Raw genomic sequence first — 26,590 nt, 5'->3', positions numbered from 1 at the left:
TTTGTGTGATCTGGGCCTGAACATGCAGGAGGGTGAAAGGAGGGCAAGGAATAGAGTGAATTGGATCGATGTGGTATACCAGGGTTGACGTGCTGTCAGTGGATTGAATCAGGGCATGTGAAGCGTCTGGGGTAAACCATGGAAAGCTGTGTAGGTATGTAAATTTGCGTGCGTGGACGTATGTATATACATGTGTATGGGGGTGGATTGGGCCATTTCTTTCGTCTGTTTCCTTGCACTACCTTGCAAACGCAGGAGACAGCAACAAAGCAAAAAAAAAAAAAAAAAAAAAAAAAAAATATATATATATATATATATATATATATATATATATATATATATATATATATATATATATATATATATATCTTTCTTTCTTTCATACTACTCGCCATTTCCCGCATTAGCGAGGTAGCGTTAAGAACAGAGGACTGAGCCTTTGAGGAAATATCCGCACCTGGCCCTCTTCCCTGTTCATTCTTTTGGGGGGAAAAGAAAAAAAAAAGGTGAATAGTTTAAAAGAAAAAGAAAGAAAGAGTAAGTGAGCTTGGGAAGGAGACTTGTGTGAGGAAGTACCAGGAGAGACTGAGTACAGAATGGAAAAAGGTAAGAACAAAGGAGGTAATGGGAGTGGGGAAGGAATGGGATGTATTTAGGGAAGCAGTGATGGCTTGCACAAAAGATGCTTGTGGCATGAGAAGCGTGGGAGGTGGGTTGATTAGAAAGGGTAGTGAGTGGTGGGATGAAGAAGTAAGATTATTAGTGAAAGAGAAGAGAGAGGCATTTGGACGATTTTTGCAGGGAAAAAATGCAAATGAGTGGGAGATGTATAAAAGAAAGAGACAGGAGATCAAGAGAAAGGTGCAAGAGGTGGAAAAGAGGGCAAATGAGAGTTGGGGTGAGAGAGTATCATTAAATTTTAGGGAGAATAAAAAGATGTTCTGGAAGGAAGTAAATAAAGTGCGTAAGACAAGGAAACAAATGGGAACTTCAGTGAAGGGGGCAAATGGGGAGGTGATAACAAGTAGTGGTGATGTGAGAAGGAGATGGAGTGAGTATCTTGAAGGTTTGTTGAATGTGTTTGATGACACAGTGGCAGATATAGGGTGTTTTGGTCGAGGTGGTGTGCAAAGTGAGAGAGTTAGGGAAAATGATTTGGTAAACAGAGAAGAGGTAGTAAAAGCTTTGCGGAAGATGAAAGCCAGCAAGGCAGCAAGTTTGGATGGTATTGCAGTTGAATTTATCAAAAAAGGGGGTGACTGTATTGTTGACTGGTTGGTAAGGTTATTTAATGTATGTATGACTCATGGTGAGGTGCCTGAGGATTGGCGGAATGCGTGCATAGTGCCATTGTACAAAGGCAAAGGGGATAAGAGTGAGTGCTCAAATTACAGAGGTATAAGTTTGTTGAGTATTCCTGGCAATTATATGGGAGGGTATTGATTGAGAGGGTGAAGGCATGTACAGAGCATCAGATTGGGGAAGAGCAGTGTGGTTTCAGAAGTGGTAGAGGATGTGTGGATCAGGTGTTTGCTTTGAAGAATGTATGTGAGAAATACTTAGAAAAGCAAATGGATTTGTATGTAGCATTCATGGATCTGGAGAAGGCATATGATAGAGTTGATAGAGATGCTCTGTGGAAGGTATTAAGAATATATGGTGTGGGAAGCAAGTTGTTAGAAGCAGTGAAAAGTTTTTATCAAGGATGTAAGGCATGTGTACATGTAGGAAGAGAGGAAAGTGATTGGTTTTCAGTGAATGTAGGTTTGCGGCAGGGGTGTGTGATGTCTCCATGGTTGTTAAATTTGTTTATGGATGGGGTTGTTAGGGAGGTGAATGCAAGAGTTTTGGAAAGAGGGGCAAGTATGAAGTCTGTTGTGGATGAGAGAGCTTGGGAAGTGAGTCAGTTGTTGTTTGCTGATGATACAGTGCTGGTGGCTGATTCATGTGAGAAACTGCAGAAGCTGGTGACTGAGTTTGGTAAAGTGTGTGAAAGAAGAAAGTTAAGAGTAAATGTGAATAAGAGCAAGGTTATTAGGTATAGTAGGGTTGAGGGTCAAGTCAATTGGGAGGTAAGTTTGAATGGAGAAAAACTGGAGGGTTGAGGGTCAAGTCAATTGGGAGGGAAGTTTGAATGGAGAAAAAATGGAGGAAGTAAAGTGTTTTAGATATCTGGGAGTGGATTTGGCAGCGGATGGAACCATGGAAGCGGAAGTGAATCATGGGGGGGGGGGGCAAAAATGCTGGAAGCCTTGAAAAATGTTTGGAAGTCGAGAACATTATCTCGGAAAGCAAAAATGGCTATGTTTGAAGGAATAGTGGTTCCAACAATGTTGTATGGTTGCGAGGCGTGGGCTATGGATAGAGTTGTTCGCAGGAGGGTGGATGTGCTGGAAATGAGATGTTTGAGGACAATATGTGGTGTGAGATGGTTTGATCGAGTAAGTAATGTAAGGGTAAGAGAGATGTGTGGAAATAATAAGAGTGGTTGAGAGAACAGAAGAGGGTGTTTTGAAAAGGTTTGGTCACATGGAGAGAATGAGTGAGGAAAGATTGAACAAGAGGATATATGTGTCAGAGGTGGAGGGAACGAGAAGTGGGAGACCAAATTGGAGGTGGAAAGATGGAGTGAAAAAGATTTTGAGTGATCGGGGCCTGAACATGCAGGAGGGTGAAAGGCGTGCAAGGAATAGAGTGAATTGGAATGATGTGGTCTACCGGGGTCGACGTGCTGTCAATGGATAGAAGCATGGCATGTGAAGCGTCTGGGGTAAACCATGGAAAGTTCTGTGGGGCCTGGATGTGTAAAGGGAGCTGTGGTTTCGGTGCATGATTACATGACAGCTAGAGACTGAGTGTGAACGACTGGGGCCTTTGTTGTCTTTTCCTAGCACTACCTCACACACATGAGGGGGAGGGGGTTGGTTAGTCCATGTGTGGCAAGGTGGCGATGGGAATGAATAAAGGCAGACAGTATGAATTATGTACATGTGTATATATGTATATGTCTGTGTGTGTATATATATGTGTACACTGAGATGTATAGGTATGTATATTTGCATGTGTGGACGTGTATGTATATACATGTGTATGTGGGTGGGTCAGGCCATTCTTTCGTCTGTTTCCTTGCGCTACCTCGCTAACGCGGGAGACAGCGACAAAGCAAAATAAATATAAATAAATATATATATATCCCTGGGGATAGGGGAGAAAGAATACTTCCCACGTATTCCCTGCGTGTCGTAGAAGGCGACTAAAAGGGGAGGGAGCAGGGGGCTGGAAATCCTCCCCTCTCTTTTTTTTTTTTCCCAAAAGAAGGAACAGAGTAGGGGGCCAGGTGAGGATATTCCCTCAAAGGCCCAGTTCTCTTTTCTTAACGCTACCTCGCTAACGCGGGAAATGGCAAATAGTATGAAAGAAAAAGAAAAGATATTTGTTTTATCTCTGAGGATGGGGAGAAAGAATTCTTCCCACGTATTCCCTGCATGTCGTAGAAGGCGACTAAAAGGGGAGGGAGCGGGGGGCTGGAAATCCTCCCCTCTCTTTTTTTTTTTTCCCATTTTCCAAAAGAAGGAACAGAGAAAGGGGCCAGGTGAGGATATTCCCTCAAAGGCACAGTCCTCTGTTCTTAACGCTACCTCGCTAATGCCGGAAATGGCGAATAGTTTGAAAGAAAAGAAAGATATATTTATTTATTTATTTTGCTTTGTTGCTGTCTCCCGCATTAGCGAGGTTGCGCAAGGAAACAGACGAAAGAATGGCCCAACCCTCCCACATACACATGTGTATACATACAAGCCCACACACGCAAATATACATACCTATACATCTCTACATATACATATATATACACACACAGACATATACATATATACACATGTACATAATTCATACTGTCTGCCTTTATTCATTCCCATCACCACCCCGCCACACATGAAATAACAACCCCCTCCCCCTGCATGTGCACGAGGTAGCGCTAGGAAAAGACAACAAAGGCCACATTCGTTCACACTCAGTCTCTAGCTGTCATGTATAATGCACTGAAACCACAGCTCCCTTTCCACATCAAGGCCCCACAGAACTTTCCATGGTTTACCCCAGACGCTTCACATGCCCTGGTTCAATCCACTGACAGCACGTCTCTTGTTAGGTTTACTTCTCCTTGCACCTTTAACTGGATTACAGTATAATAAATGTTCTTGTCTAACATTCCATCTAATGTACATTCAGCATGGCCATACCAACCTAAAAGACTCATCATATGCCTTCCTAATAATTTCTTTGCATCACATACGCTTCTTACATCTTTAGTCTTTATTTCTAATTTGAGCTATATCTTGCAAGTTACTAACCTGCACTGCTCTTTTTTTTTTCACCTGTCCTGGGCTACATTTGGGACAAGTACTCCTTTATGCAAGGATTTACAACATCCCATGCTTATATTTTTTTCCTTTCACCAGTTTCCAGATGCATGAATCTACTCTAGATTTCAGCCTTCCCAGTACCATCCTTACTAAAGTTGACTCCCAGATATAAAAACTCATTTATAACTTCTATTTCATCATCATTTACACTGATATTACTCTGTGATCCCTCACTTTTCAAGCCCATGAGTCTTACTTTTATTCCCATTCACTTTCATTACCCTCCTCCTACATGAATCACCACTTTACCAGTTCTTTCATTGTGCCTTCCTAATAATTTCTTTGCATCACATACACTTCTTACATCTTTATTTCTAATTCGAGCTATATCTTGCAAGTTACAAACCCGCACTGCTCCTTTTTTTTCTTTTTTACCTGTCCTGGGCTACATTTAGGACAAGTACTCCTTTATGCAAGGATTTAGAACATTACATGCTTATATTTTTTCCTTTCACCAGTTCCAGATGCATGAATCTCCTTTCGATTTCAGCCTTCCCAGTACCATCCTTATTAAAGTTGACTCCCAGATATAAAAACTCATTTACAACTTCTATTTCGTCATCATTTACACTGATATTACTATGTGACCCCCACTTTTCAAAACAATGAGTCTTCCTTTTACTCCCATTCACTTTCATCACACTCCTCCTACATAAATCACAACTTTACCAATTCTTTCATTGTTTTAGATAAAAGCATACAACAACTGTGGCTACTTCCATATGTTTCTCCATAGTTAAATATTATGCCGTAATCATGTCTTGCTTTCACTTCTTGTAATGCCCCATCCATAAACACTTAAATAATAATGGTGACAAACAACCTTACTGAAAACCCACATTTGTTTTAAACCACTCACTTATACCATCCATTAATTTCACACAGCACTGCAGGTACACCACCGATTTTCTGGCACTCTTGGTTCCAAAGCCTTGCCAGATTAACCATTTTGCCGGACCAACAGTGGTCACATAATAATAATTCATCAATACACCTCTAATGCATTAATTATACATGTCCCATGCTACCTGACAAGTCCACTCCATCAGTCTGACGCTGTCTAAACCATTCCATCATCACTCGATCATGCTCAGTACTCTTACCATCTTTCATAGTTTTTCTAAACGCCATTTGCTTTTTGGAATCACTGTCTACATAGAATTTCAATATTTCCTCCCTTTGCATCTTTATATCATAAACAGTTGATGAACCAATACTGCAGATGTCACACAGCTTATGCACCAAAACACCACTGTCCATTTTTTCAACAGTTCTACTTTATCTTGGATCGATATGGACAGGTGTTTATGTTTGACACCACGAGTGACACTCTCATATGTCTTAGAAGCCATAGCTATGGTTAAATTTAAGCAAAATAAGCTAAGAATCTCATAGAATTGCATAATCACCACCAAGTGCAGTGGAAATAACGTAAATAAGCATGCCCTACACACAACGCCATCTGTGGCCGCCCAGTAAACTAATCTGGTGGCCGCTGTAATTTCAAGTTCCCTTAAATAATTTTGTCCATACTAAAGGAGGTGTCAAACTATCAGTTGCCAGAAATTCGGAGGAGTACCTGTACTTGTTATAAAAGCTCTTAATGGCATTCAAAAGTCTTCCAAGCATACCATCAAATATGAATTTTTTTTATTCATACTAGCTCCTTTGTTCTCTCTTCATCTGCTCACTAGTTCCTTGATGCTGCACTCACAACTTTTGTAATTAATCACATAAAAGAAAGAAAATCAACAAAGTATTCCTCAAGAAATAATTACTTACATCTAAATAGGTGACTTGGGGGTTTAAATTTACAGTTTCAAGGAAGGCCTGATGAAAACGGTCAGAGAGGCTCTGCACTACTACAATTTGCCGTGCATTCACCACTGGATTGGCAATTTTACTTTCTAAGCCTGTGTACTCCAATGAACTCAGTCTGTGAAACATAATCTTTATATTACAATTTTGAATTCATAACCAACTGAAAAGTGTATGTAATGACTTTTGTATGTTTAAAACAAGGTTAGTCATACAAAAGAATAAGTTACTTTTCAGGCACTTTTTTTTTATAATGACCAACATGGCACAGATAAAACTTACCCAAGTGAAAACCATCTCACTTGTAAAGAAAACTAGAAAAAAGAATAATGAAAGTTTTCAGGCTACAGAGGTGTTTGTTAACCTGATAAGGAGGAAGAAAATATCACAGCAGTCAATTTTTTTTTGATGTTCCCAACAGATACAATGGAAAGCAGCACCCAGACTCATGCCTCAGTGGCAGGGACACATGTCAGCAGCTTATGAACACAATGGCCACAATAGTTACAGTAGTTACAATAGTTACAGGAAAAAAGTAGCAACACTGTGGCAGACAGAAAGGGATCAATTATCCATGCCTGGATAATTAATGAGATAGAAAGCTTTTGATTCCATTCTCACTGGTAAAGAAGTGAAAAAAAAAGATGTATAAACAGCACTCTACACAAAGGCAAATAACCCCCCCATAAATATGAAATAGTTATTCACAAGAAAAACAATTATGGCACCTTATATAATACCCCCAGCTTTTGGGAAAAAGACTTTGTCAAGATTAAGTGGAATGTCCAGGTCAGAATGAAGGCCACTTATGCCCAACATATTTATGTTTTAACAGAGTTGAATTGTGGTGTTTTGAATTGGAACATGGAAATGAATGACATTTAGAAATATGAGAAGAAACTGCTTTTCAACACCACTGACTTTAAGTATATCACTGCTTCCCTATTCAAAAATGTTTAACAGATCCAAAAAGGGAGGAATGGAAGACTTCTTAGAAGTTATCCATCACAGATGGCAGATTTTTGGCAAAATTGGTATCATTACAAAAAGGAAATTATTACAAGCTATTTAAACAACCCTACCATTTTAACACAGCCCCACACAGAAATCTAAATTTGGCATGCTGCTAAGGCCTTTTCATCTTCCCTTTTTAATTTATGAAATACATACATATGGGCAAGTAACAAACACATGAAGAAAAGCTGCATTTGCCCACATCCATTCTCTAGCTGTCATGTGCATTGCACTGAAATGAGAGACCTTTCCTTGGTTTACTCCAGCTGCTTCTATAGCCTGGTTCAGTCCGCTGACAACACGTCAAACCCTGTATACCATATCATTTCAATTCACTCTATCCCATGCACACCTTTCAACCTCATGCATGTTCACTCCCTGATTACTCAAAATCTTTTTTATTCGATCCTTCCATCCCTAATTTGATCTACCCCTTTTCCATATTCCTTTTGCTTCTGACATATACATCCTCCTTGTTAACTTCTTTTCACTCATTCTGGATGTAACCAAAGTGAAAAGAAAGGAGAGATAAGTAGTATGTTTAAGAAGAGAAACCTAGATGTTCTGGCTCTGAGTGAAACAAAGCTCAAGGGTAAAGGGGAAGAGTGGTTTGGGAAAGTCTTGGGAGTACAGTCAGGGGTTGGTGAGAGGACAAGAACAAAGGAAGGAGTAGCACTACTCCTGAAGCAGTTGTGGGAATATGTGATAAATTGTAAGAAAATAAATTCTAGATTGATGTGGGTAAACCTGAAAGTGGATGGAGAGGGGTGGATGATGATTTGTGCTTATGCACCTGATCATGAAATGAGATGCAAATGTTTTGGGAGCAGCTGCGTGAGTGTGTCAGCAGCTTTGATGGATGAGACTAGGTCTTAGTGATGAGTGATTTAAATGTGAAGGTGAGTAATGTGGCAGTTGAGGGTACAATTGATGAACATGGGGTATTGAGTGTTGTGAATGGAAATGGTGAGGAGCTTGTGAATTTGTGTGCTGGAAAAGACAGGTGATTGGGAATACCTGGTTAAAAAGAAATATACATAAGTATATGTATGTGAGTAGGAGAGATGGTCAAAGGGCATTATTGGATTATGTGTTAATTGATAGGCATGTAAAAGAGGGATTTTTGGATGTTAATGTGCTGAGAGGGGCAGCTGGAGGGATGTCTGATCACTATCTTGTGGAGACGAAGATTTGAAGAGGTTTTCAGAAAAGAAGAGAGAATATTGGAGAGAAGATAGTGGTGAGAGTAAGTGAGCTTGGAAAGGAGACTTGCATGAAGAAGTACCAGGATAGACTGAGTGTAGAATGGCAAAAAGTGACGGCAAATGATGAGAGGGGAGTGGGTGAGGAATGGGATGTATTTAGGGAAGCAGTGATGGCTTGTGCAAAAGGTGCATGTGGCATGAGAAAGGTGGGAGATGGGCAGATTAGAAAGGGTAGTGAGTGATGGGATGAAGAAGTAAAGTTGTTAGTGAAAGAAAAAAAGAGGCATTTGGACAATACTTGCAAGGAAGTAGTGCAAATGACTGGGAGATGCATAAAAGAAAGTGGCAGGAGGTCAAGAGAAAGGTGCAAGGGTTGATAAAGAGGGCAAATGAGAGTTGGGGTGAGAGTCTCCTTAGATTTTAGGGAGAAAAAAGATGTTTCGGAAGGAGGTAAATAATGTGTGTAAGAAAAAAGATAAAATGGGAACATCGGTGAAGGGGGCAAGTAGGGAAATAATAAGTGAGGAGATGGGGTGAGCATTTTGAAGGTTTGTTGAATGTGTTTGATGATCGAGTGGCAGATATGAGGTGTTTTGGTCAGGGTGGTGTGCAAAGTGAGAGGGTCAAGGAGATTTGTTTGGTTAGAAGAGAAGAGGTAGTGAAAACTTTGTGTAAGATGAAGCTTGGCAAGGCAACAGGTTTGGATGATTCTGCAGTGGAATTTGTTAAAAAAGGGGGTAACTGTGTTGTTGATTGGTTGGTGAGGATATTCAGTGTATGTATGGACCATGGAGAAATGCCTGAGGATTGGCAGAATGCATGCATAGTACCATTGTACAAAGGCAAAGGGGATACAGATGATTGTCCAAACTACAGAGGCATAAGTTTGTTGAGTATGCCTAGGAAATTATATGGGAGAGTATTGATTGTGGGTGAAGGCATATACATAGCATCAGATTGGGGATGAGCAGTGTGGTTTCAGAAGTGGTAGAGGATGTGTGGATCAGGTGTTTGCTTTGAAGAATGTATATGAGAAATACTTAGAAAAACAAATGCATTTGTATGTAGCATTTATGGATCTGGAAAAGGCATATGATAGGGTTAATAGAGATGCTTTGTTTAAGGTTTTAAGAGTAAGTGGTGCGGGAGGTAAGTTACAAGAAGCAGTGAAAAGTTTTTACCAAGGATGTAAAGCATGTATATGAGTAGGAAGAGAGCAGAGTGACTGGTTCCCAGTGAATGTCAGTCTGCAGCAGGGGCGTGAGATGTCCCCATGGTTGTTTAATTTGTTTATGGATGCTGAGAGGGTCTGGGAAGTGAGTCAGTTCTTGTTCACCAACGGTACAGCTCTAGTGATTGATTCAAGTGAAGAACTGCAGAAGTTGGTGACTGAGTTTGAAAATCTGTGAGAAAGGAGAAAGTTGCGAGTAAATGTGAATAAGAGCAAGGGTATTAGGTTCAGTAAGATTGAGGGACAAGTTAATTGGGATGTAAGTTTGAATGGAGAAAAACTGGATGAAGTGAAGTGTTTTAGATATCTGGGAGTGGAATTAGCAGCAGATGGAAACATGGAAGTGGAAGTAAGTCACAGGGGGGATTAAGGTTCTAGGAATGATGAAGAATGTGTGGAAGGAGACAACGTTATCTCAGGGAGCAAAAATGGGTATGTTTGAAGGAATAGTAGTTCCAAAATTGTTATATGGTTGTGAGGCATGGGCTATAGATAGGGGCGTACAGAGGAGGGTAGATGTGTTGGAAATGAAATGTTTGAGGACAGTATGTGGTGTGAGGTGGTTTCATTGAGTAAGTAATGAAAGGATAAGAGAGATGTGTGGAAATAAATACAGTGTGGTTGAGAGAACAGAAGAGGGTGTGTTGAAATGGTTTGGACATGTGGAGAGAATGAGTGAGGAAAGATTGACAAAGAGGATATATGTGTCAGAGGTGGAGAGAACAAGGAGAAGCAGGAGACCAAATCAGAGGTGGAAGGATGGACTGAAAAAGATTTTGAGCGATCAGGGCCTGAACATACAGGAGGGTGTGAGTGAATTGGAACGATGTGGTACACCGGGGTCGATGTGCTGTCAATGGACTGAACCAGGGCATGTGAAACGTCTGAGGTAAACCATGGAAAGGTCTGTAGGGCCTGAATGTGGATAGGGAGCTGCGGTCTCGGTGCATTACACATGACAGTGAGAGACAGTGTGAATGAATGTGGCCTTTTTTATCTGTTTTTCCTGGTACTACCTCGCTGAAGCAGGGGGTAGCGATGTTGTTTCCTGGGGGTGGAGTAGCGACAGGAGTGGATGAAGGTAAGCAAGTATGAATATGTACATGTGTATACATGTATATGTCTGTGTGTATGTAAGTATATGTGTATATGTTGATACGTGTATGTATGTATGTTTTTTTTTTTTTTTTTGCTTTGTCGCTGTCTCCCGCGTTTGCGAGGTAGTGCAAGGAAACAGACGAAAGAAATGGCCCAACCCACCCCCATACACATGCCTTGATTCAATCCACTTACAGCCCGTCAACCCCGGTATACCACATCGTTCCAATTCACTCTATTCTTTGCCCTCCTTTCACCCTCCTGCATGTTCAGGCCCCGATCACACAAAATCTTTTTCACTCCATCTTTCCACCTCCAATTTGGTCTCCCTCTTCTCCTCGTTCCCTCCACCTCCAACACATATATCCTCTTGGTCAATCTTTCCTCACTCATTCTCTCCATGTGACCAAACCATTTCAAAACACCCTCTTCTGCTCTCTCAACCACGCTCTTTTTATTTCCACACATCTCTCTTACCCTTACGTTACTTACTCGATCAAACCACCTCACACCACACATTGTCCTCAAACATCTCATTTCCAGCACATCCATCCTCCTGCGCACAACTCTATCCATAGCCCACGCCTCGCAACCATACAACATTGTTGGAACCACTATTCCTTCAAACATACCCATTTTTGCTTTCCGAGATAATGTTCTCGACTTCCACACATTCTTCAAGGCTCCCAGAATTTTCGCCCCCTCCCCCACCCTATGATCCACTTCCGCTTCCATGGTTCCATCCGCTGCCAGATCCACTCCCAGATATCTAAAACACTTCACTTCCTCCAGTTTTTCTCCATTCAAACTCACCTCCCAATTGAATTGACCCTCAACCCTACTGTACCTAATAACCTTGCTCTTATTCACATTTACTCTTAACTTTCTTCTTCCACACACTTTACCAGACTCAGTCACCAGCTTCTGCAGTTTCTCACCTGAATCAGCCACCAGCGCTGTATCATCAGCGAACAACAACTGACTCACTTCCCAAGCTCTCTCATCCCCAACAGACTTCATACTTGCCCCTCTTTCCAGGACTCTTGCATTTACCTCCCTAACAACCCCATCCATAAACAAATTAAACAACCATGGAGACATCACACACCTCTGCCGCAAACCTACATTCACTGAGAACCAATCACTTTCCTCTCTTCCTACACATACACATGCCTTACATCCTCGATAAAAACTTTTCACTGCTTCTAACAACTTGCCTCCCACACCATATATTCTTAATACCTTCCACAGAGCATCTCTATCAACTCTATCATATGCCTTCTCCAGATCCATAAATGCTACATACAAATCCATATATATGCACATGTACATACATACATACATAGCATATATGGATCTGGAGAAGGCATATGATAGAGTTGATAGAGATGCTCTGTGGAAGGTATTAAGAATATATGGTGTGGGAGGCAAGTTGTTAGAAGCAGTGAAAAGTTTTTATCGAGGATGTAAGGCATGTGTATGTGTAGGAAGAGAGGAAAGTGATTGGTTCTCAGTGAATGTAGGTTTGCGGCAGAGGTGTGTGATGTCTCCATGGTTGTTTAATTTGTTTATGGATGGGGTTGTTAGGGAGGTAAATGCAAGAGTCCTGGAAAGAGGGGCAAGTATGAAGTCTGTTGGGGATGAGAGAGCTTGGGAAGTGAGTCAGTTGTTGTTCGCTGATGATACAGCGCTGGTGGCTGATTCAGGTGAGAAACTGCAGAAGCTGGTGACTGAGTCTGGTAAAGTGTGTGGAAGAAGAAAGTTAAGAGTAAATGTGAATAAGAGCAAGGTTATTAGGTACAGTAGGGGTGAGGGTCAAGTCAATTGGGAGGTGAGTTTGAATGGAGAAAAACTGGAGGAAGTGAAGTGTTTTAGATATCTGGGAGTGGATCTGTCAGCGGATGGAACCATGGAAGCGGAAGTGGATCATAGGGTGGGGGAGGGGGCGAAAATTTTGGGAGCCTTGAAAAATGTGTGGAAGTCGAGAACATTATCTCGGAAAGCAAAAATGGGTATGTTTGAAGGAATAGTGGTACCAACAATGTTGTATGGTTGCGAGGCGTGGGCTATGGATAGAGATGTGCGCAGGAGGATGGATGTGCTGGAAATGAGATGTTTGAGGAAAATGTGTGGTGTGAGGTGGTTTGATCGAGTAAGTAACGTAAGGGTAAGAGAGATGTGTGGAAATAAAAAGAGCGTGGTTGAGAGAGCAGAAGAGGGTGTTTTGAAATGGTTTGGGCACATGGAGAGAATGAGTGAGGAAAGATTGACCAAGAGGATATATGTGTCGGAGGTGGAGGGAACGAGGAGAAGAGGGAGACCAAATTGGAGGTGGAAAGATGGAGTGAAAAAGATTTTGTGTGATCGGGGCCTGAACATGCAGGAGGGTGAAAGGAGGGCAAGGAATAGAGTGAATTGGAGCGATGTGGTATACAGGGGTTGACGTGCTGTCAGTGGATTGAATCAAGGCATGTGAAGCGTCTGGGGTAAACCATGGAAAGCTGTGTAGGTATGTATATTTGCGTGTGTGGACGTGTGTATGTACATGTGTATGGGGGGGGGGTTGGGCCATTTCTTTCGTCTGTTTCCTTGCGCTACCTCGCAAACGCGGGAGACAGCGACAAAGTATAAAAAAAAAAAAAAAAAAAAAAAAATGTGTATATGATTGGATAGACCATTCTTCATCTATTTCTTGGTGCTACCTTACTGACACAGGAAACAGTAATTAAGCATAATAGACAAAAAAAGGTTCATGTGCTATCTTCGTGCATATTTTTCACGTTTTGATTTTTTCTTATCACTTTTACCCTTTCTGTCTATTCCCTTCCTATTTTCCATTTAGTGTCAGTTATCCTGTTTTCTTTCATTTATTTTTCCTTAGTTATTTCCTTATTTTTATCCTCAGGTTTTTTCTTTAGAGTATAAATAATTTTCTCCCACTTATTCTTTCCTTCATTACTCACTCATTCTATTTCCTAAGGGCTTTTGGATGGGAGATTAAACAGGTCAGTGTTGCTACTACGAGAACTTTTTATCATATATATTATACATAAGTATACATATGTAAGTAGGAGAGATGGCAAGAGAGCCTTATTGGATTACGTGTTAATCGACAGGCACACAAAAGAGAGACTTTTGGATGTTAATGTCCTGAGAGGTGCAACTGGAGGGATGTCTGATCATTATCTTGTGGAGGCAAAGGTGAAGATTTGTAGGGGTTTTCAGAAAAGTAGAGAGAATGTTGGGGGGAAGAGGGTGGTGAGAGTAAGTGAGCTTGGGAAGGAGACTTGTGTGAGGGAGTACCAGGAGAAACTGAGTACAGAATGGAAAAAGGTGAGAACAAAGGAGGTAAGGGGAGTGGGGGAGGAATGGGATGTATTTAGGGAAACAGTGATGGCTTGCGCAAAAGATGCTTGTGGGATGAGAAGCGTGGGAGGTGGGTTGATTAGAAAAGGCAGTGAGTGGTGGGATGAGGAAGTAAGATTATTAGTGAAAGAGAAGAGAGAGGCATTTGGACGATTTTTGCAGGGAAAAAATGCAAATGAGTGGGAGACGTATAAAAGAAAGAGACAGGAGGTCAAGAGAAAGGTGCAAGAGGTGAAAAAGAGGGCAAATGAGATTTGGGGTGAGAGAGTATCATCAAATTTTATGGAGAATAAAGAGATGTTCTGGAAGGAGGTAAATAAAGTGCGTAAGACAAGGGAGCAAATGGGAACTTCAGTGAAGTGGGCTAATGGGGAGGTGATAACAAGTAGTGGTGATGTGAGAAGGAGATGGAGTGAGTATTTTGAAGGTTTGTTGAATGTGTTTGATGATAGAGTGGCAGATATAGGGTGTTTTGGTCGAGGTGGTGTGTAAAGTGAGAGGGTTAGGGAAAATGATTTGGTAAACAGAGAAGAGGTAGTAAAAGCTTTGCGGAAGATGAAAGCCGGCAAGGCAGCAGGTTTGGATGGTATTGCAGTGGAATTTATTAAAAAAGGGGGTGACTGTATTGTTGACTGGTTGGTAAGGTTATCTAATGTATGTATGATTCATGGTGAGGTGCCTGAGGATTAGTGGAATGCATGCATAGTGCCATTGTATAAAGGCAAAGGGGATAAGAGTGAGTGCTCAAATTACAGAGGTATATGTTTGTTGAGTATTCCTGGTAAATTATATGGGAGGGTATTGATTGAGAGGGTGAAGGCATGTACAGAGCATTAGATTGGGGAAGAGCAGTGTGGTTTCAAAAGTGGTAGAGGATGTGTGGATCAGGTGTTTGCTTTGAAGAATGTATGTGAGAAATACTTAGAAAAGCAAATGGATTTGTATGTAGCATTTATGGATCTGGAGAAGGCATATGATAGAGTTGATAGAGATGCTCTGTGGAAGGTACTAAGAATATACGGTGTGGGAGGCAAGTTGTTAGAAGCAGTGAAAAGTTTTTATCAAGGATGTAAGGCATGTGTACGTGTAGGAAGAGAGGAACGTGATTGGTTCTCAGTGAATGTAGGTTTGCGGCAGGGGTGTGTGATGTCTCCATGGCTGTTTAATTTGTTTATGGATGGGGTTGTTAGGGAGGTGAATGCAAGAGTTTTGGAAAGAGGGGCAAGTATGCAGTCTGTTGGTGATGAGAGAGCTTGGGAAGTGAGTCAGTTGTTGTTTGCTGATGATACAGCGCTGGTGGCTGATTCATGTGAGAAACTACAGAAGCTGGTGACTGAGTTTGGTAAAGTATGTGAAAGAAGAAAGTTAAGAGTAAATGTGAATAAGAGCAAGGTTATTAGGTACAGTAGGGTTGAGGGTCAAGTCAATTGGGAGGTAAGTTTGAATGGAGAAAAACTGGAGGAAGTAAAGTGTTTTAGATATCTGGGAGTGGATCTGGCAGTGGATGGAACCATGGAAGCGGAAGTGAATCATAGGGTGGGGGAGGGGGCGAAAATCCTGGGAGCCTTGAAGAATGTGTGGAAGTCGAGAACATTATCTCCGAAAGCAAAAATGGCTATGTTTGAAGGAATAGTGGTTCCAACAATGTTGTATGGTTGCAAGGCGTGGGCTATGGATAGAGTTGTGCGCAGGAGGGTGGATGTGCTGGAAATGAGATGTTTGAAGACAATATGTGGTGTGAGGTGGTTTGATCGAGTAAGTAATGTAAGGGTAAGAGAGATGTGTGGAAATAAGAAGAGCGTGGTTGAGAGAGCAGAAGAGGGTGTTTTGAAATGGTTTGGGCACATGGAGAGAATGAGTGAGGAAAAATTGACCAAGAGAATATATGTGTCGGAGGTGGAGGGAACGAGGAGAAGTGGGAGACCAAATTGGAGGTGGAAAGATGGAGTGAAAAAGATTTTGAGTAATCGGGGCCTGAACATGCAGGAGGGTGAAAGGTGTGCAAGGAATAGAGTGAATTGGATCGATGTGGTATACCGGGTCAACGTGCTGTCAATGGATTGAATCAGGGCATGTGAAGCGTCTGGGGTAAACCATGGAAAGTTCTGTGGGGCCTGGATGTGGAAAGGGAGCTGTGGTTTCGGGTATTATTGCATGGCAGCTGGAGACTGTGTGTGAGTGAATGGGGCCTTTGTTGTCTTTTCCTAGCGCTGCCTCGCACACATGAGGGGGAGAGGGATGTTATTCCATGTGTGGTGGGGTGGCGATGGGAATGAATAAAGGCAGACAGTGTGAATTGTGTGCATGGGTATATATGTATGTGTCTGTGTGTGTATATATATGTGTACATTGAGATGTTTAGGTATGTATATTTGCGTGTGTGGACGTGTATGTATATACATGTGTATGGGGTGGGTTGGGCCATTTCTTTCGTCTGTTTCCTTGCGCTACCTCGCAAACGCGGGATACAGCGACAAAGCAAAATAAATAAAATAAAATAAATGTTATACATAGATATTTCTTCTTCCAAGGTGTTACTTACAGACACTGATTACAGAATGAAATCACCATATCTGTTTTCTAAAGTAGATTTTATATCTTTCCCCGCTGTAAGTCTACATGCTGAAGATGGTGTCCCAAATGTTCCCCCAGTAACTGATGGTGTATATTTGGTGACTTTTTGTGGTACCCAGGCTTCCACAGTTTATACACCTTTTCTGATTTCCTTTCACTTTCCATTTTCGTTATTCCCTCTTTCTATGCTATGTAATGATATGTAAACATTTAGTAGAAATTTCAGTTTGAAGTGCACAACTTTCATGGCAGTTCTTTACCTACAGAAATAGGAAAAAAGACAAGTGCACCATATATTTTTAATTTGTCAAGTGAGGCATTTGTCTCCTTTAACAATGCCTTTATACACAAAATGCTTCCACTGCATCCATCTCTAATCACTCCTCAACCATCTTTTATTTGAAATATCCCTATCCCTAATCAATTTCTTCTCTAAATCTATTCATATTTTGTCTACTACTTCTCCTTGTACTTTCAGCTGTACTACAATACTATAAACCTTCTAATCCAGTATCTATCCACTGTATGCTAAACATGACTGTACCATGTGCTTTTCTAATAATTTCTTTGCATCACTTACTATACATACATCTTCAGTTTTTATCCCTAATTCCAGCTATGTCATACACGTTACCCATCTCCACTGCTTTTATTTTTTCTACCCAGCTTGGCCTATACAACCTTAGGTTTTGTGTCTATATATCAAAATTGGAGCAAGTACTCCTCCATGCAAGCTTTCTGCACATTCCATGCTTAATTTTTTCCTTTCACCAAAGCTTTCAGTGAACCTCCAATTTTTCTTCCATGCTTGAATCTGCTCTCAATTTCAGCTTTCCCAGGACCATCTTTATTAAACTTCAAATCAAAGATAGAGACAAATCAAATTCTGTACCACACACAGTACTGTATTTATGGCCCCTGAAGTCAAGTAAATATGAGTAAATCCATGAAAAACATTCCATTTGACTTGAATCTAAAATGAGATATACATGTGTGTAAGTACATTAAAATAACTAAAAAAAATTATAAAAAGAAAAGTATGTTGCTCTATAGAAGCTGGCTGCAAAGAAGAAGCCAGGCAGCATATCTAGGTGCAACAATAACCATGAAATATGTAATCTTCAAGCAGTCAGTAGAAAGTAGGTTCAGTGATGTAAGCCTGGTGGCAGTTACTGACTGTCTGGTCAAGAGTAGGCCAGTTCAGTCAAGCAAATAGTTGTGAATACCACCTTGTCATTTGCAAAGGGTGAGTGAACAAGCCCTAGCTAACATATTACAGAGATATATCTCAATGCCCAAGGGACAGGTCATGAAGGAAAAATGGTGTGGTAAAGATGTTTGACTGTTAAGATACCTCCTCCTTCCATCAAACAGTGAAGCTATGGAATTTTCTCCATCCTTTTGTCCTTCCTTCTTCATGTAACCTTTCTTTCTTAAAGGGTCAGGTCTACAAACACTTGCACATCCCTGATTAATTTCCACTTTCTTTTTCTTTTACTTTTTTCTTTCAACTGAGATGGCCCATGCCATGCCAGTCACTATGAAAAATGATAAGGAACAACTGAAAATGAAATAGACTAAATAAGCCAGCATCTTTTGAAGCAGATATCACAAGAATTTTTAAAGCACTTGCGAGGAAAATTACATGTCTGAGTTTAATGTAGCACATTCATTATGTACCACAATTTACAGGGGTTTAGTTAGCTAATAACTCTTATCAAAACATTATACACTGACCTTAGAGAAAAAGATGCAATTCCATCTCTGATGGATGTAACTCTGATGTTGAGTAGTTGTGTTCCCATGGAGCTATCTTGGGAGAGTTGGTGATCAATACTACTCTCTAGGGACAGAACAGCATCCCGTTGATGTATTAAGTGGACTTTGTATGCTGTCAACTTCATCAACCAGCTGTCAGTGGCAACTACACGGCATACACTGTTGGCTTTGGTGCTAAACTTGTCAACCCTGTCCATATTTACCATAGATAAGTTATATCTGAATCTTCAAAATTTAATCAGGACAGAAAGTTATTTAAAAAAAAAATATAATAGAAAGTGAAGATGTAGACACTATGGATTTGTATTACCAACAATAAAAACAGCATAACAGAGAGGAAAAAAAGAAAAAAGTAGACATCTAACCTTCTGAACTCAATGTTGACGTCAGAAGCAACAGTAATCCAGGCATTAGGTGAGGTTGCATTCCCCTGAGTGTATAAAGCCAATGTACGGCTTAAGGGATGACGTTGCCAGTTGTCTCGCCACCAGTTTGCTACCATTAAAGTTGTTACAACTAGTGGGAATAATGATGACACAACTACCACTACTGTGGTATAAGGATGTATTCGAGTGTTTGCCCACTCCATCAGCCAGGGTTCTGTTCTAATCAGCATCAATATGTAACCTAAAGAAATAAGCTTCATTAGAAGATCAACTGAAAGAATCATAACAATAAAATACAGTCAGAGCTGGAAAAAAAAATCTGAATACCTTGGGACCAAGCAGTATGTGGATTCCTGAAAATCATGTAATTTTGAGGGGTGAAACTATCTGGTCTATACGTATGAAAGAGAGCCAGAAAGAGGTACCCATTCACTTTTGTAACGTTTGAACCACTCATATAACACTCTGTTAAGCAATGCTAACATAGCTCTGTGCAATGATTTATGCTTGCACTGGTTTGTTTAACTGTTATCACAGACTTTCAAGTTCTCATGTTTCTTGATAACATAAACTTTGTTTTCAACACCATGCTGTTCAGTGAGTTTACATGTCTAGTTTTTGTAATAAGTACGTCCTTTGCATAATAGTAAGAGTAATATGCTGTAAATGTTGAACTAAACATTTTGAGCTATACAAACTTTTAAAATTCATATTTTTGAGCTTTGGCTTTATTAGATTTTGAATTACACATGACAGCTACAGACTGGATGTGAACAATTGTGGCTTTTTCTGTCTGTTTTCCTGGCGCTACCTCGCTGAAGCAGGGGGTAGCAATGCTGTTTCCTGTGGGACGGGGTAGCACCAGGAATGGATGAAGGCAAGCAAGTATGGATACATCAATGTGTATATATGTATATGTGTGTTTGTATAGGCGGTTAAGTATAAGTATCAAGAAAGTATGGTGTGGGAGGCAAGTTGCTAGAAGCAGTGAAAAGTTTTTATTGAAGATGTACGGCGTGTGTGCGAGTAGGAAGAGAGGAAAGTGATTGGTTTCCAGTGAATGTTGGTTTGCGGCAGGGGTGCGTGATGTCTCCATGGTTGTTTAATTTGTTTATGGATGGGGTTGTTAGGGAGGTGAATGCAAGAGTTTTTGAGAGAGGGGCAAGTATGCAGTCTGTTGTGGATGAGGGGTCTTGGGAAGTGAGTCATTTGTTGTTCGCTGATGATACAGTGCTGGTAGCTGATTTGGGTGAGAAACTGCAGAAGCTGGTGACTGAGTTTGGTAAAGTGTGTGAACGACGAAAGCTGAGAGTAAATGAGAATAAGAGCAAAGTTATTTGGTTCAGTAGGGGTGAGGACAAGTTAATCGTGAGGTAAGTTTGAATGGAGAAAAACTGAAGTGAAGTCTTTTAGATATCTGGGAGTGGATTTAACAGCGATGGAACTATGGAAGTGGAAGTGAGTCACAGGATGGGGTAGGAGGCGAAGGTACTGGGAGCGTTGAAGATGTATGGAAGGCGAGAACATTATCTCGGACAGCAAAAATGGGTATGTTTGAAGGAATAGTGGTTCCAATAATGTTATATGGTTGCAAGGCGTGGGCTATAGATAAGGTTGTTCGGAGGATGGTGGATGTGTTGGAAATGAGATGTTTGAGGACAACATGTGGTGTGAGGTGGTTTGATCGAGTAAGTAATGAAAGGGTAAGGGAGACATGTGGTAATAAAAAGAGTGTGGTTGAAAGAGCAGAAGAGGGTGTGTTGAAATGGTTTGGTCACATGGAGAGAATGAGTGAGGAAAGATTGATTAAGAGGATATAAGTGTCAGAAGTGGAGGGAACGGGGAGAAGTGGGAGACCAAATTGGAGGTGGAAGGATGGAGTGAAAAAGATTTTGAGCAATCGGGGCCTGAATATGCAGGAGGGTGAAAGGCATGCAAGGAAAAGAGTGAACTGAAACGATGTGGCATACTGGGGTCGACATGCTGTCAATGGATTGAACCAAGGCATGCGAAGTGTCTGGGGTAAACCATGGAATGGTCTGTGGGGCATGGATGTGGGAAGGGAGCTATGGTTTCAGTGCATTATACATGACAGCTAGAGACTGAGTGTGAGTGAATGTGGCCTTTGTTGTCTTTTCCTAGTGCTACCTCACGCACATGCGGGGGGAGGGGGTTGTTATTTCATGTGTGGTGGGGTGGCGATGGGAATGAATAAAGGCTGACAGTATGAATTATGTACATGTGTATATATGTATATGTCTGTGTGTGTATATATATATGTATATGTTAAGATGTATAGGTATGTATATTTGCGTGTGTGGACGTGTATGTATATACATGTGTATGTGGGTGGGTTGGGCCATTCTTTCATCTATTTCCTTGCGCTACCTCGCTAACGCGGGAGATAGCGACAAAGTAAAATAAATGTATACATAAATAAATATTCATTTATTTTGCTTTGTTGCTGTCTCCCGCGTTAGCGAGGTAGTGCAAGGAAACAGACGAAAGAATGGCCCAACCCACCCACATACACATATATATACATACAAGTACACACACGCAAATATACATACCTATACATATATAAATATATATGTGAAAATACTTTCTTACCAGGTAAGAGCAATGTGTGCACCATGAAAGTCAGAGCAGTTCTTCTCACATGATACTGGATGAAATGTGTCATTTGACTACCAAGCCATGATCCAAGCAAAGACTCAATGGTCAGGCCTGCTGCAACCATTTCATCGGGTGGAAACAGCATCACAAGTGCAAACAGCCAGTACAGCAGGGAGTAAAAAGATGCCTCAACAACCATTACTACCTGAAAAATAATAAATATTTCAATAATGACTGCTCCTTTCCTTTGTCTTATCAACAATGGATCTCATTTTGCCATCTGTCATAGAAAGGCAAAACATAGGTGATTAATTGGATAAGACAACTCAGGTTGTCTACTGCAGTAAGAAAAACATGTTATATCATGAATAGTTACTTTTTTGTTCTCCAACTGTAAATAATTGTTTTTTAGTTACAAAAGGGGACTGAAATGTATAAGCAACTGGCTGTAATGGATTTCTTTTTTATTCCTCTTCTATTTCGTTTCATTCACATTATTGGCTGGGAATTATCCATCGATTAAGTGCATTAGTCCAGAGGCAGAGTGACGATCTCAAAGTCTAGGAATCTTGATTGTGGCTCCCATAAGATTATATGTATCTTTAAAACTTTAGAAAAAGATGCAAGCCTTTATATTCTATTATATGTATCTTTAAAACTTTAGAAAAAGATGCAAGCCTTTATATTCTTATGTTCTAATTTAATCCATCCTAACTTTAAATTTCACGTGAGGAATGCGTGGGAAGTATTCTTTCACCCCTATCCCCAGGGATAATATATATATATATATATATATATATATATATATATATATATATATATATATATATATATATATATACACACACACATTTATTTATTTATTTATTTATTTATTTTGCTTTGTCGCTGTCTCCCGCGTTTGCGAGGTAGCGCAAGGAAACAGATGAAAGAAATGGCCCAACCCACCCCCATACACAATGTATATACATACACATCCACACACGCAAATATACATACCTATACATCTCAATGTACACATATATATACACACACAGACACATACATATATACCCATGCACACAATTCACACTGTCTGCCTTTATTCATTCCCATCGCCACCTCGTCACACATGGAATACCATCCCCCTCACCCCTCATGTGTGCGAGGTAGCACTAGGAAAAGACAACAAAGGCCCCATTCGTTCACACTCAGTCTCTAGCTGTCATGCAATAATACCCGAAACCACAGCTCCCTTTCCACATCCAGGCCCCACACAACTTTCCATGGTTTACCCCAGACGCTTCACATGCCCTGATTCAATCCACTGACAGCACGTCAACCCCGGTATACCACATCGATCCAATTCACTCTATTCCTTGCCCTCCTTTCACCCTCCTGCATGTTCAGGCCCCGATCACTCAAAATCTTTTTCACCCATCTTTCCACCTCCAATTTGGTCTCCCACTTCTCCTCATTCCCTCCACCTCCGACACATATATCCTCTTGGTCAATCTTTCCTCACTCATTCTCTCCATGTGCCCAAACCATTTCAAAACACCCTCTTCTGCTCTCTCAACCACGCTCTTTTTATTTCCACACATCTCTCTTACCCTTACATTACTTACTCGATCAAACCACCTCACACCACACATTGTCCTCAACCATCTCATTTCCAGCACATCCACCCTCCTGCGCACAACTCTATCCATAGCCCATGCCTCGCAACCATACAACATTGTTGGAACCACTATTCCTTCAAACATACCCATTTTTGCTTTCCGAGATAATGTTCTCGACTTCCACACATTCTTCAAGGCTCCCAGGATTTTCGCCCCCTCCCCCACCCTATGATTCACTTACGCTTCCATGGTTCCATCCGCTGCCAGATCCACTCCCAGATATCTAAAACACTTTACTTCCTCCAGTTTTTCTCCATTCAAACTTACCTCCCAATTGACTTGACTCTCAACCTTACTGTACCTAATAACCTTGCTCTTATTCACATTTACTCTTAACTCTCTTCTTTCACACACTTTACCAAACTCAGTCACCAGCTTCTGCAGTTTCTCACATGAATCAGCCACCAGCGCTGTATCATCAGCGAACAACAACTGACTCACTTCCCAAGCTCTCTCATCCACAACAGACTTCATACTTGCCCCTCTTTCCAAAACTCTTGCATTCACCTCCCTAACAACCCCATCCATAAACAAATTAAACAACCATGGAGACATCACATTAATATGGGTAAAACTGAAAGTTGATGGAGAGAGATGGGTGATTATTGGTGCATATGCACCTGGGCATGAGAAGAAAGATCACGAGAGACAAGTGTTTTGGGAGCAGCTGAATGAGTGTTAGTGGTTTTGATGCATGAGACCGGGTTATAGTGATGGGTGATTTGAATGCAAAGGTGAGTAATGTGGCAGTTGAGGGAATAATTGGTATACATGGGGTGTTCAATGTTGTAAATAGAAATGGTGAAGAGCTTGTGCTGAAAAAGGACTGGTGATTGGGAATACCTGGTTTAAAAAGCGAGATATACATAAGTATATGTATGTAAGTAGGAGAGATGGCCAGAGAGCGTTATTGGATTACGTGTTAATTGACAGGCGCGCGAAAGAGAGACTTTTGGATGTTAATGTGCTGAGAGGTGCAACTGGAGGGATGTCTGATCATTATCTTGTGGAGGCTAAGGTGATACACACACATATACACATATATACACACATACACACATATACACACACACACATATATATATATATATATATATATATATATTCATGTGAGAAACTGCAGAAGCTGGTGACGGAGTTTGGTAAAGTGTGTGGAAGAAGAAAGTTAAGAGTAAATGTGAATAAGAGCAAGGTTATTAGGTACAGTAGGGTTGAGGGTCAAGTCAATTGGGAGGTGAGTTTGAATGGAGAAAAACTGGAGGAAGTGAAGTGTTTTAGATATCTGGGAGTGGATCTGTCAGCGGATGGAACCATGGAAGCGGAAGTGGATCATAGGGTGGGGGAGGGGGCGAAAATTTTGGGAGCCTTGAAAAATGTGTGGAAGTCGAGAACATTATCCCGGAAAGCAAAAATGGGTATGTTTGAAGGAATAGTAGTTCCAACAATGTTGTATGGTTGCGAGGCGTGGGATATGGATAGAGTTGTGCGGAGGAGGATGGATGTGCTGGAAATGAGATGTTTGAGGACAATGTGTGGTGTGAGGTGGTTTGATCGAGTAAGTAACGTAAGGGTAAGAGAGATGTGTGGAAATAAAAAGAGCGTGGTTGAGAGAGCAGAAGAGGGTGTTTTGAAATGGTTTGGGCACATGGAGAGAATGAGTGAGGAAAGATTGACCAAGAGGATATATGTGTCGGAGGTGGAGGGAACGAGGAGAAGAGGGAGACCAAATTGGAGGTGGAAAGATGGAGTGAAAAGGATTTTGTGTGATCGGGGCCTGAACATGCAGGAGGGTGAAAGGAGGGCAAGGAATAGAGTGAATTGGAGCGATGTGGTATACAGGGGTTGACGTGCTGTCAGTGGATTGAATCAAGGCATGTGAAGCGTCCGGGGTAAACCATGGAAAGCTGTGTAGGTATGTATATTGCGTGTGTGGACGTGTGTATGTACATGTGTATGGGGGAGGTTGGGCCATTTCTTTCGTCTGTTTCCTTGCGCTACCTCGCAAACGCGAGAGAGCGACAAAGTATAAAAAAAAAAAAAAAAAAAATATATATATATATATATATATATATATATATATATATATATATATATATATATATGAAAAATATTTTTTTTTTTTTTTTTTTTTTTTATACTTTATGAAAAATGTAAGAAATAATTTAGAAAACTGAAACTTCTATCTTGAAATGAAATTAAAAAAATGAATGTCACATAATGGTTCAACCTCTAGCTATGGAAAAGGGAAATGTATAATTTATTTACACAAACGTCAATAGTAGTTTTCATCAATTTAACCACTGTATCATACTACCTGGACCACTTCTCTTATCATGAAACTGGAATATTGGCTTATGATGTTTCTCAATTGTCTTCATTACACAAAGTACAACCACATCTTGGATACATGAGGGTAGGTAGTTGGTCATCCGCCATAATAAAGCCTTGACAGACCAAAAGTTAAGAGTAAATGTGAATCAGAGCAAGGTTATTAGGTACAGTAGGGTTGAGGGTCAAGTCAATTGGGAGGTAAGTTTGAATGGAGAAAAACTGGAGGAAGTAAAGTGTTTTAGATATCTGGAGTGGATCTGGCAGCGGATGGAACCATGGAAGCGGGAGTGAATCATAGGGTGGGGGAGGGGGCGAAAATCCTGGGAGCCTTGAAGAATGTGTGGAAGTCGAGAACATTATCTCGGAAAGCAAAAATGGGTATGTTTGAAGGAATAGTTGTTCCAACAATGTTGTATGGTTGCGAGGCGTGGGCTATGGATAGAGTTGTGCACAGGAGGGTGGATGTGCTGGAAATGAGATGTTTGAGGACAATGTGTGGTGTGAGGTGGTTTGATCGAGTAAGTAATGTAAGGGTAAGAGAGATGTGTGGAAATAAAAAGAGCGTGGTTGAGAGAGCAGAAGAGGGTGTTTTGAAATGGTTTGGGCACATGGAGAGAATGAGTGAGGAAAGATTGACCAAGAGAATATAGGCGTCGGAGATGGAGGGAAAGAGGAGAAGTGGGAGACCAAATTGGAGGTAGAAAGATGGAGTGAAAAAGATTTTGAGTGATCGGGGCCTGAACATGCAGGAGAGTGAAAGGCGGGCAAGGAATAGAGTGAATTGGATCGATGTGGTATACCGGGGTTGACGCGCTGTCAGTGGATTGAATCAGGGCATGTGAAGCATCTGGAGTAAACCATGGAAAGCTGTGTGGGGCCTGGATGTGGAAAGGGAGCTGTGGTTTCGGGCATTATTGCATGACAGCTAGAGACTGAGTGTGAACGAATGAGGCCTTTGTTGTCTTTTCCTAGCACTACCCTGCACACATGAGGGGGGAGGGGGATGGTATTCCATGTGTGGCGAGGTGGCGATGGGAATGAATAAAGGCAGACAGTGTGAATTGTGTGCATGGGTATATATGTA

General features: G+C 41.0%; 2 protein-coding genes across 5 annotated transcripts in view; one reads left to right on the top strand and one right to left on the bottom strand.

Annotated features, from left to right (window-relative positions):
* LOC139762739 (transmembrane protein 129) overlaps nucleotides 1–26,590 on the bottom strand; it is a 209,300-nt gene that overhangs the window by 43,015 nt on the left and 139,695 nt on the right. For 2 of the 4 annotated variants that reach the window (XM_071687814.1, XM_071687813.1), the window contains exons 4-7: nucleotides 21,509–21,719; nucleotides 18,875–19,136; nucleotides 18,468–18,698; nucleotides 6,207–6,360 (exon numbers count right to left, since the gene is read on the bottom strand). In XM_071687814.1, the coding sequence (XP_071543915.1) occupies nucleotides 6,207–6,360; nucleotides 18,468–18,698; nucleotides 18,875–19,136; nucleotides 21,509–21,719 (858 nt within the window). The remainder of the gene's footprint in view (nucleotides 1–6,206; nucleotides 6,361–18,467; nucleotides 18,699–18,874; nucleotides 19,137–21,508; nucleotides 21,720–26,590) is intronic. The other 2 variants (XR_011715819.1, XM_071687815.1) reach the window with 1 other exon arrangement.
* Nucleotides 1–26,590, top strand: part of LOC139762741 (26S proteasome non-ATPase regulatory subunit 9) — a 161,338-nt gene that overhangs the window by 52,762 nt on the left and 81,986 nt on the right. The window lies entirely within an intron of this gene.

Source organism: Panulirus ornatus, chromosome 44 (genome assembly GCF_036320965.1).
Source record: "Panulirus ornatus isolate Po-2019 chromosome 44, ASM3632096v1, whole genome shotgun sequence".
Taxonomy (NCBI): domain Eukaryota; kingdom Metazoa; phylum Arthropoda; class Malacostraca; order Decapoda; family Palinuridae; genus Panulirus; species Panulirus ornatus.
Note: the sequence above shows the minus strand (reverse complement) of the source record. Positions and strands in the feature narration are given on the sequence as shown.